This window comes from Aspergillus niger (genome assembly GCF_000002855.4).
Source record: "Aspergillus niger supercontig An08".
Lineage (NCBI taxonomy): Eukaryota > Fungi > Ascomycota > Eurotiomycetes > Eurotiales > Aspergillaceae > Aspergillus > Aspergillus niger.
The window spans coordinates 2,014,299-2,024,490 of record NT_166524.1 but is presented as its reverse complement, the minus strand read 5'-3'; the positions used below and the strand labels follow the sequence as shown (position 1 = coordinate 2,024,490).

At 49.6% G+C, this 10,192-nt stretch overlaps 5 protein-coding genes across 5 annotated transcripts; 1 reads left to right on the top strand and 4 right to left on the bottom strand.

The window, feature by feature from the left end:
• Positions 1-1,140: 1,140 nt before the first annotated feature.
• An08g08500 (uncharacterized protein) lies at positions 1,141-1,552 on the bottom strand (the record flags this gene model as incomplete). Its single annotated transcript, XM_059749244.1, has 2 exons — positions 1,141-1,342; positions 1,476-1,552. The coding sequence occupies 2 exons, from the start codon at positions 1,550-1,552 to the stop codon at positions 1,141-1,143; spliced, it is 279 nt and encodes a 92-aa protein (XP_059601245.1).
• A 642-nt stretch (positions 1,553-2,194) lies between these two features.
• An08g08490 (uncharacterized protein) lies at positions 2,195-3,192 on the bottom strand (the record flags this gene model as incomplete). The annotated part of the gene is made up of 3 exons (XM_001392925.3): positions 2,195-2,684; positions 2,731-2,967; positions 3,035-3,192. 3 exons carry the CDS (start codon positions 3,190-3,192, stop codon positions 2,195-2,197), a joined length of 885 nt encoding a protein of 294 aa, XP_001392962.3.
• A 1,129-nt stretch (positions 3,193-4,321) lies between these two features.
• An08g08480 (uncharacterized protein) lies at positions 4,322-5,338 on the bottom strand (the record flags this gene model as incomplete). Its single annotated transcript, XM_001392924.3, has 5 exons — positions 4,322-4,405; positions 4,484-4,681; positions 4,735-5,109; positions 5,157-5,215; positions 5,263-5,338. 5 exons carry the CDS (start codon positions 5,336-5,338, stop codon positions 4,322-4,324), a joined length of 792 nt encoding a protein of 263 aa, XP_001392961.1.
• A 203-nt stretch (positions 5,339-5,541) lies between these two features.
• Positions 5,542-7,444, bottom strand: An08g08470 (uncharacterized protein; the record flags this gene model as incomplete). The annotated part of the gene is made up of 3 exons (XM_059749243.1): positions 5,542-6,969; positions 7,156-7,282; positions 7,398-7,444. 3 exons carry the CDS (start codon positions 7,442-7,444, stop codon positions 5,542-5,544), a joined length of 1,602 nt encoding a protein of 533 aa, XP_059601244.1.
• A 1,243-nt stretch (positions 7,445-8,687) lies between these two features.
• Positions 8,688-10,141, top strand: An08g08460 (uncharacterized protein; the record flags this gene model as incomplete). The annotated part of the gene is made up of 7 exons (XM_059749242.1): positions 8,688-8,807; positions 8,978-9,079; positions 9,168-9,276; positions 9,324-9,437; positions 9,796-9,849; positions 9,923-10,001; positions 10,042-10,141. 7 exons carry the CDS (start codon positions 8,688-8,690, stop codon positions 10,139-10,141), a joined length of 678 nt encoding a protein of 225 aa, XP_059601243.1.
• Positions 10,142-10,192: the final 51 nt, after the last annotated feature.

Genomic DNA, 10,192 nt, shown 5'->3' with positions numbered 1-10,192 from the left:
TGCCTAACCTGCCCTACCTCACGTCACCTTGCCTATCTAACCTGCTTCACCAACCTCGATATACAATAACTAATATATCGGGTAAGTCCTCCCGTCCTCAGTCGACCCAGGCCAAGCCCTGGGGACTTGTGAGCAATACCTGCCTCACCTATCTCACCTGTTTGGCCTGCCTGAGCCTGCCTGAGCCTGCCTGGGCCTACCTGGGCCTACCTGACCTGCCTCTATCTTCCTCTGCCTCTACCTACTTCCTCTCCTTCCCTCCCTACCTACCCACCTACCCACCTACCCACCTTGCCACCGGGGGCTGCCCACGCAGCTGGTCTGGCGCTGCGAGACGTTCTTGAAACAACTTGCCATGCCACACCTCGGTATACAAAACAAAACCTTGCTCCTGCCCCCCTACGGGCTTAAGGGAGTCACCGGGGGTGCGTGACGGTGCACAATGCCGTCCAGGTGTAGTCGCGGTTTGATACGTCGAACCCACTATGCCTCCACCCGGTGTAAGCTAGTACCCTCTCTCATTCGAGATGATGGGGAATACAAAAAGCCGCACACTTGACCAGCTGGCCTGGTTAAGTACAAGTTTGAGCCAGCGCTGTATAGCGCCGAAAAGTCTCAGCCATGTATGTTTCCAACATAAATGGTTGAGCGCCTGGTTGTGCGGGCCAGGTCCTCCAGCAACGAGCTCGCACCTCATCGTGGTGCTGGAGTCTAGTAGCCTGTCCCCTTTCTGGGGTGGGTGAAGCTAAGTCGAGCTCAGTAGATAGTGGATTTTAGGTAGATATATAGTGTAGCAGATGACAGTTTATTGATGATTTGGATTGTTGATTAACTGTGTAGGTGTTGTGGTGTTCATTGTTATTGTAGTGTGTATGAGGGTAATGATGCTTGACAATTTGATTTACAAGTCTGCCAATAGAGACTCATAATAGGCAATGAACATATTTACTACCAAATAGTACCCCTATCATGTGGACTACTACTAAAAGTCATCATCTTAATCCGACAGAGCTCTCAAGTACATTTATTCAATATCGCACATCCCTTCCTAACAATCAACATAATCGATCCTGCTCATACTAATACACTCACACAACACCGTCTTCAACGACCATCCCCATCCAGAAGAGAAATATATGATTATCCCTTCAACGGATCATGTCCCCAATTCTTCAACGACTTATAACTCTTACTATCCGTATTCTGCTTCGCCGTTTCCTCCTGCGCCAAATGCCGTTTACAGTACGACACTACCTTGCGCATATGAACGACGTCTTCGTCCGAGTACCCCGATGGGTCTTTGGACGGGTTATGTTCGAGGATAGAGACGATTTTGCGGCCGCTGCAACACCATATAATCGTAGACATACCGTTAGCTCAAATAATGAAGAAGATGGAAGGTTTCGGATCAGGGTAGTAGTGGAGAAAGGTTGGAGGTGGAGGTATGCCTTTCATGTCCGATTGTCTCTCCTGACGAGGAGGACTCGTTCGTCCAGCCGGAGGACTGCGATTGCGTGCCCTTGAGCCAGTCGCGGAGTTCGTTGGGGGTCATGTTGACGAGGGAGTTGAATTCGCTGTCCGGTTTTTAGTATTAATGTTTTTGGGTGGAATGGATTCTGGAAATGGAGAGGGGGATATACTCGATGACGGTTTCCTTGTCTTTGACCATTTTGGCGGTATTTTACTCCCTTCTGTGATGTGGTGAATTGTGTAGATTGTGAGGATGGTAGAGGAGTACTGGCTAGAGGTGAGATGCTCTGGCTTTGTAGTTGATGGGAGCTCTGTTGACGTCATGTTTCCGGGAACAGATACTTCGTCATCGCTCAATTTCCGAGGTGGAGTGGTTGGAGAGAGATAAAGAGGATCAGTTGTGTGTCTGGTTGAGAATAAGGTTCGGGAAGGTTATTCTTGTCTTGGTTTCCAATGAGGAAGAGATTGATTGTTGTTCATTCAGTCATAGCATGCGATGAATCGAAGCGAATCGCGATAATGGTATCGATAGTATTAATAAGTCTAGACATAATTGACGTTTGCATCCAACTCCTGCAGTCTGCCACCCAATTCTATACAAAAAGAACACCACAACATGCCCTACGGCCCTGCACTGAGAGCTCTCCCACATTTCTGAATCTGCTTGTAGACCGGCTCCTTGGCGAGATATTCCTCGGTAGCATCCACGATCGTGTCGATCTCATCAATCCCATCGAGTGAAATATCCGCTAAGCCATTGGGGACATCGAAATCGGAATAGACGATTCTCGTCGTCTAGTTCGGTATGCTCTCGGAGGAACTTGTTCATGTCCATCTCGGTATCAATGGAATCAGTGCGCGAGGTCTTCAGTAAGCCGAACATCGCTTTGCCGGATCGTTTGATCGACGGCACACCCGTGCCAATTGATACCATGCAGCGTATCTGGTTATCCAATGAGCCGGATGGCCATATCCCTCTCGCTTCTATCCAGACTTCTCGCACGCGATTGTTAGCGTCTGTGCTGCTATTGTAAAATCGCCGTCCGCTTGGTCCAATAGGAACGGGATCGAAGAGCTGCTCTGTGGAGAAGCAGGCTCTACCAGCCTGCCATACTTTGGCGGTCTTGTAAAGCTCGTTGGAGCAGTATTTGCTCGGGTAGCTTGTCAAGGGTGCTAGGTTACGTTTTGAACCGTCATCGGTCACGCAAACGTAGCTATGTCGATTAGAACGCAGTTTCTAAATCATTGCGAGAGACTCACACTTTGCAGGAAGATGCCGGTTCTCTTAGAAGTATGTCATCTTCGTAGCCAAGCTCATGAAGAATCGCCTTCATGGCAGTTTCAATCCTGCGACCGTCATACTTCGATTGTCGGCGCAAGTTGCCTCCTACTGGCAGAAGTCGCTTTCGAGCAAATACGTGGTTTGACAGCCTTTTGTATGCGTTGATGCACTGATCAATGTCCATCTCCAAGCGGCCAAGCATAATGGCTATTAATCTTTTATTTTCAAGCAGTTAGAAAATAAACCCGGTCGGAACGATTTGTGCGCCGTCAGAATGCCTACCCGCCTGATCCTGATCCTCCTATCAAATCAAAGTATTCGCATGGCTTTGGTGTGTTTTCAGGATCGATAGATTCCATAATGTGCTTCAGAATGTAAAGGGAGGATAATCCGCGGACACCCCCGCCATCGAGGCTGAGGATACTAATGTTTCTCACCATGGTGCAAACGGTAATGCTGAACTTCTAGATGAGCTCAGAAGCCAACATGGTTCAGCCACCATGAGCCACGGACTCCGATACTATTTATATGCCATCGACGCTGACACCGAACACTGCTTATGGGAATCTCCGCCTCAGAGGCAATGACGCACACCCGTCAACGGCTGATCGGGCTCAAAGCATTATCGGGGCTGGTATCAGTGCAGCCAGTGATGACTGTTCTTGAATTAATTCCGGCCCGACGTATTGATCGACATTGTCAATGCGGATTCTAAGCAGCAGCAAATCATATCAACGCCTCGCTTCTTTGGGCACATTGGAGCGGAAGGCTAGTGCGCACTCACCGTATTTTCCTGGCCCCATTCGACGCTGCTCGTTTTATCATCGTGGGGGAACATGTCGGGCTGGGATTTAACTTCAAGCAGCCACAGTTCATAGGTGGGGTGACAGCCACGTAGTCAGAGCTTAGCGCCGTCATCCTTGGGTGAAGCAACCAGCGGCCCATGCTCATTGGGACTTCGGGTGAGGATATGATGGTGCCTAAAGTTGATCATCGCATCGAGGAGGTATTTGCATTAGCTTTATCTGGATGATATAGCCCTTGCATTATCTTCTGTCGCAGATAGAAAGTGATTGTGATGGGTGCATGGAGAGTTGGGGAACTGCAAAAGTCTCAGTCCATCTCATAGTCACCGGACACCTATTGACACCTGAGGCATTAAATACCAAAAACACACTAGTGCCAATGATGGCGAAGACCACCATACTATGAGGGATAATACTCGATCTGCACACGATCAGGACTGTCTCCAGAGCAACATGCGGAAAATCACATACTCTCCCCCCTCAATTATTGAATGTGTCTTCCCCTGGGTGGACGTCTGATACAAAAGTCCTTAACTTGTGCCTAAACTAACAGGTCGGGTATTGGAGAAGAAACCTTGCGGGCTTAATGATGCGTCTCGCTTACAATAGACCTTGTGTTCGCGTGGCCCGATCATCCATCTGTGAAATCGGTTCTTGAGTGTGCCTACATCTCTACCGCATCTTACATATGTACACCCTGTCGCCTTCATCTGCCGTCAAAAAAGTCCAACATAGCGTGGACGCTAGGCTGCAAGAGTCATGTCTAAGGCAGCGTGTAGCCGCCATCGATCACGAGGTTGGCCCCAGTCATATAGCTCGAGGCATCGGAAGCGCAAAATACATAGGCCTGAAACATTAGTAAGTTTTGTCCCGTCTCGAATGAGAAAGGAGGCAGCGAAGAGTCACAAGGCAGAAGATGACTTACTCCTTTGAGCTCATAAGCATCAGCCATTCGCTTAGCCGGGACCATATCGTTCCACTTCTCGCGCCATTCCAGAGGGTGGATATCCAGAATTTCTGTGGCAATGAACCCTGGGGAAATACAGTTGACCCGGCAGAAATCAACCCATTCAACAGACAGACATTTTGCCATCTGCACGACCCCAGCTTTGGAGGCATTGTACTGGACCATGCTGATTAGTAGATACTTTAGGACCGGAATATGACGCAACCCACTGCAGCTTGCTTCTGAGGCACATTCACCAATGTTGCACTGACAGAGGCTGTGAAGATTACATTTCCATGTCCTTGTTGCTTGAAGATCCGAGAAGCCGCCTGCGCGCTATAAAATGCGCCATCTAGATTGACCTTCATGATGTCACGCCATTGTTCGGTGGTGTAGTCTTCTGCCGCGATATTGGAAGTGACCCCCGAGTTCACGACGATAATATCAAGCTTGCCAAAGTCTGAAGCAATCTGCTGGATTACCCTCTCAATATCCTCCTGATTTCCGACATCAGCTTTATAGGCAGCTGACTTGACATTATTCTGGGCGCCGATCTCTTCGGCAAGGGCTTCTGCAGCTTTAGACGAGTTGTAAATCAGGGCCACCTGCGATAGTCAGCATAAGAATGCTTGGTAGAGCGCTTCATCTTTACGTTGGCACCAGCTTCTGCGAGAGCCCTCGAGACCTCTAGTCCGATACCTCGGGCGCCGCCTGCGATCATTTAGAAGCTGCTAACATATCTATGCAAGGGAAGGTACCAGTAATGGCAGCAACCTTGCCAGTGAGGTTGAAGGACTTGAGGACGTGCTTGTTCTCAGGCTTAGAAAGGACCATGGTGACTGTGTTGTAGCGAAAAGTCGTTGAGAGTGTGCTCGTGCGACATGGTGAGGCTTGTATGAGTGAAGTACTCGCTGCGCTGTAGGGAACCCCGCAATAGACCCCCGCAGCGGAGGTCCTCCGAGACTGGCACGTGGAAGTGTTTTGTCTGAGCGCGCCTCACCTGGAGCATCACATTCACGCGCTCAGATAGAAGATCTTCACAATTCATAGAGATAGCTGTCATCCACGAAGTTGGCCTGATGAATGAGGCTGTGTGCCGATAGTTGTTTGTGCTTTTCGAGTGCATCCCCAGAAAACCGCAACGAATCAAGCGCCATCGCCGCTCCAAAATGGCCATCGCGCGTCTCGTAGGCTCCTATCAACAGACTAAGGTCTGAGATCATTCGTTGAGCATGAGCAGACGATGCGAATTTCTCCTTGATAAAAGCTAGACATGCTGCAGCATTAGAAACGGCAGAGTCTGATGTTAGCTGCGACCGCGCATTTGGCATATGAGCGAGAAAGAGATTGAGGCGTGCAGCCTGATAAGCACATCTCGCAATATCGAATGAGAAGAGCACTTGGAGATCGCTATTTCGAACTTGCGATATGGTTTCTACGATCCAGCCACTGTGTTCTTGACATATTGCCTGGGCTTGACTGGCATAGGTACTTGATCCCAAGGGACGCAATACCACATCAGGGGCCGCATTGGGATGTCCGAGGAGGAAGAGGCGAAACAAGTCACAGTGTGCCTGACGCCAAGCTATTTGGATTTCTAAGGCTCTCACAACCCACCGGAAATTTGGCCGGATCATGGACCCAGTGGCTGAAGAACCCACCACGGACGCTATTTTCTCCTGGAGTTGAGCGAGATTCATTTGAAATCCTTGCACAATACCCTGGAACTCTTCGAGAGGCTGCTCCAGCAGGGCCAACTGCCTGGTGAAGCGCATGATATCTCTGCGCACCCTGGAGATACGCAGTATCAGCTCCAGCATGCTGGAGTGAGCTTTATCTTCACCCCGAGCGGTGGAAGGGCCCTCTATGGTGTCAGAATCCCTTGAGCCAAATTCATCTTCACGACATGGGTATTGCTGATAAATCTCTTCATAATTTATCGTACTGTAGCCAGGCAGGCCTACAGAAAAGTACCCATCAAGCAGTGCCATCGTCCAGGCAGCTCTTCGTCGAATCTCCTGGGTGACAAAGCTGAGGTGTGGACTCTCATGGTTCAGCTGGAGAGCAGTAACATGACGGCTGGCAATGGAAGCCATCATGAAAGCTCTTTCAAACCTGCCAACTTCAGCATGATACTGGATTATCAAGAAGAGCGCCTGTAATCTGAATATAGAAGGCGCCTCGATCATATCCCAGATTCTCTTTTCCGAAAGTTCGATCAATAATACGCTTTCGGAGGGCTGAGATCCAGTTGGCCTACATCTGAGTTTGACCAAGGCGCACATAGATAACACGAGGCTTGGCTCGAGCGTCCGACCAGCACACATTCGCCGAATAGAGGGTTCGTGAAGGAAGCTGTAGGAGGGCAAGGGATACAAGTGCAAGAAATAGTCATCAAGGACCCCATCTAACTCCGCGCTATCCTTTACAGGGTAAACTCTGATAGAAATCAGCGGCCCGATCAACTATAACACGATCATAAGGACTGCCATACAGCCCTTGCTGAAGCTCAGTAAGGGAAACCAAGCAATTGGGAGACGTGACTGCCAACTTTCCATCTCGACCTTGATAAAATTGGCGGGCTCTTCTCAAGGCTGGATAGTGGCATTCCAAATGGCGTCGCTGGCAGTTATTGCATTGTGGCGTCTCACCTGAACATCGGGCTTTTTGAAGACGACAATTGATGCACGCCCGAGTTCCACGACGTCTCCCGGGATGGCCACCGTCATCCATCGGGCGTCCAGGGGATGGGTTATCTCTCTCATAGGAGCATGCATGCTTTAGCCTCTTGCAGTTCCCACAAGTGTACTTTTTACGATCGCAGCGAACCTAAAATGACTTAACCACTGAGAACTGCCGCGAGGTAAAAAGCAAACATTGAACGGATGCTTACTTTGCGCGACCGACATTGAGAACACGGAGGTGAAGTTTCCCGATCATGGTGATTGTCCATGTGCGCTCACAATGTTCATCACAGATCCGCGATCGGGATATTCGTAGATTTGAATAAACAGGGCTGACATATGTTGAATTAAGTCATCTATATTCAACGGTTGTCCAGCTTGTATATCAACGTGGACGCCATTGCGCCTTATAGGCGTGCGATGGCGTCAGCCCGAAGTACCTGCAGCCGACAGATAGCAGGTTGACAAACTCCGATCGTACTTAGTTCCGAATACTAATCTCCGTAGGCTTGCAGGCCTGGCGCATACCAGTATAGTGCAGGTAGCACAGCAGGAACTGAAACTATTGGTTACATGTGAGATGTATTCTCCGATGAACCACTATGCCGACCGTAGGACACGGGAGCCTTTCCGAGCCGCTCGTGATGACTGAACTTAGAGCTTTGCCCGATCCCATCTTTTACGACCTTGATTGTATACACGAGTCACAGACTGACTCGCCATGTTCTGTTCTCAAGTAGACTGGAGCCGATAGGTACTGGGTCTCTTTCCTTACATTTGTAGTACGAAGTATGGCTGTTCCTTCCCAAGCAGATTTTGAGGTATGAGCTTCACTGCACGAATATAATAACATTGTGACAGGAGAATCCTCCGACTCGTGAGCCCGGACGAATGCTTACAGCTGGGTAGTAATGCCATGGAGACCAAGTACCACAAATAATTTTCACTATTGTGTTGCCGTGCACCTGAGCTCGACTAGGAGGATAGTGCTAATCATTGGAATACCGTCAGCAGTACATGTCTCATCAAAGAAGGGAGTTCAGTCGCCGATTGAAACCGAGACCAAAGGATTTGTATCATACTTTGCTCGAACAGGGTAATTCAGGCGGTTGTTCTGCTGCCATATAGATTGCAGCCATCACGAGTAATTCCATTCCAATCTGAGGAAGTGGGGTATACTCCTTCTGAATGGCTCGCTGCACGATATCCATACTCTTTAGGTTACTTCTGAACCCAGGCTGCCGAGAGTGATCATAAACCGTTCTCCACAGTAGGAAGAGGACGTGACGAAAGACAGGCTTATGCCATTTGTGGGCATCAAGAGTCATTGGAACACCGGGCGCGGAGTCGGTGGGCTCCATGCGGGCATTGAAAACAGAACACAGAGGCTGTTTTCGCGGAGAAAGTGATTAGCCAGCGGTCAATGAGGTCCGCAAAACTGTGAACAGGAGGAGAAGTGGATAATCGGCGGAGGCCGGTATCGCGGCTTCCGTTTGTAGATGTCGGCCAACTGCAACATTCTTGGAAGACTTCAACCAAGTCATCTGCTTCTGCCTTCGTTCTTGCAAGACATCACCTCACTCGCTTTGCTTTTCTCGGCTTTCAGTACTTGCGTCCTCGTGATGTCTCCTATTCTGCAGTATCAAGACTACCTGCCACAGTACCTACCAATCAAACACGATTTCCTCGACCGGTTGAGCTGGCATCGTCATCGCGAAATACAGAACCCAACGGCACGGTAGAAAAGAACCGGAGAATACTTGTGTCACTTTTTGGAAAGTAATTTCAGATCGCATCTGAGGATGGAATCAACCCCTGGGAGCTGGAGGAACTTGCCTGTGACTCCTTGCTTGAGCGGGCGTTCAGGATCACCCCTGATAACAGGTACCTCGTGTCCTCGCAATCAAGGTATCCCCAGACACCTCGCTTAACCTCTCACTGTGTGCCCCGCGCATGTGGCCATTTTCTTCTGGGCGCAGATGCTCCACGGTCAATGGCACATGGTTACAATACGGATATCCCGGCAGAGGTGCATTCTAAGTAGCAGGGCTGACTGGGATACCATGAGGATAAGCCTAGCATGGGCCGGTTTGATAGTGAGCCATTATCAAGGCACATGCGATGATGTCGGACAGCCCTTGAAAGGCTGAGGAAAGCACGTGGTAGTGCGATGAACAGCGTCAGGCAGGCTGGTTTGAAACTCACAGCCAAGATATCGGAACAAGTTCACTCGGCTTATGGGCCGGTGGGTATGTCTGACTAGATGAGATTATTGTCATAATTAGAACACTGCACGAGAGCTAAGTCCAAGCCACAGCGTTCGGAAATCTGACATGCTAGCCTGCCTGTGGAAAGTACTCTTTCACCTGCGTTCATCTTCAGATGGTCCTGCTACACCCCCAGGGGCTTAAGCGACCTTTGTGGGCCTTGCTCAAAACCTGCGATCGCGTGCCAGATCAATCTGGGTCCCCTCGGCTTTCTGAATGGATTATTGCACACCAATTTTAAATGGCTCAGTTCTTGAATACCGATGCAACTCATGACTTCTAGAAGTCAAGCTTCGATAAGAAAATAGTTCGAATATTCCTCGGTTTTCTGGTGGGTTAGCTGGCATCGGTGGAGCTGAGACCAATGACGGAAGACCTGGGGAGTTACTCCACAGTCGATATTGCTTGTTGAGGAGTCATACCAGAGCGCGCATGACCACGATCATAAATTCTGAATGTGGATGTAGGCAGTCGCATGGCCTTGAAGACTGCTCTCTTTGTGGGATCTGTAAGAATGTTGAGAAGACCCGAGAGGGGCCGAGCCGTGTTTGCTTTTTCCCGCCCACGTCTCTTATGGTGGCTGCAGCATCACAGAGTCGGGTGAATGTTTACCGCTTGCGGTTGGACTGCCACCGCTACTTGGCTCGGATGATGTGAAAATGGCCGAGCTGCAGAGCATCCTCTGACCTCATCTGAAAGAGCGACTCACCCAGGCATTCGAGGCAGTGAACTCGCAA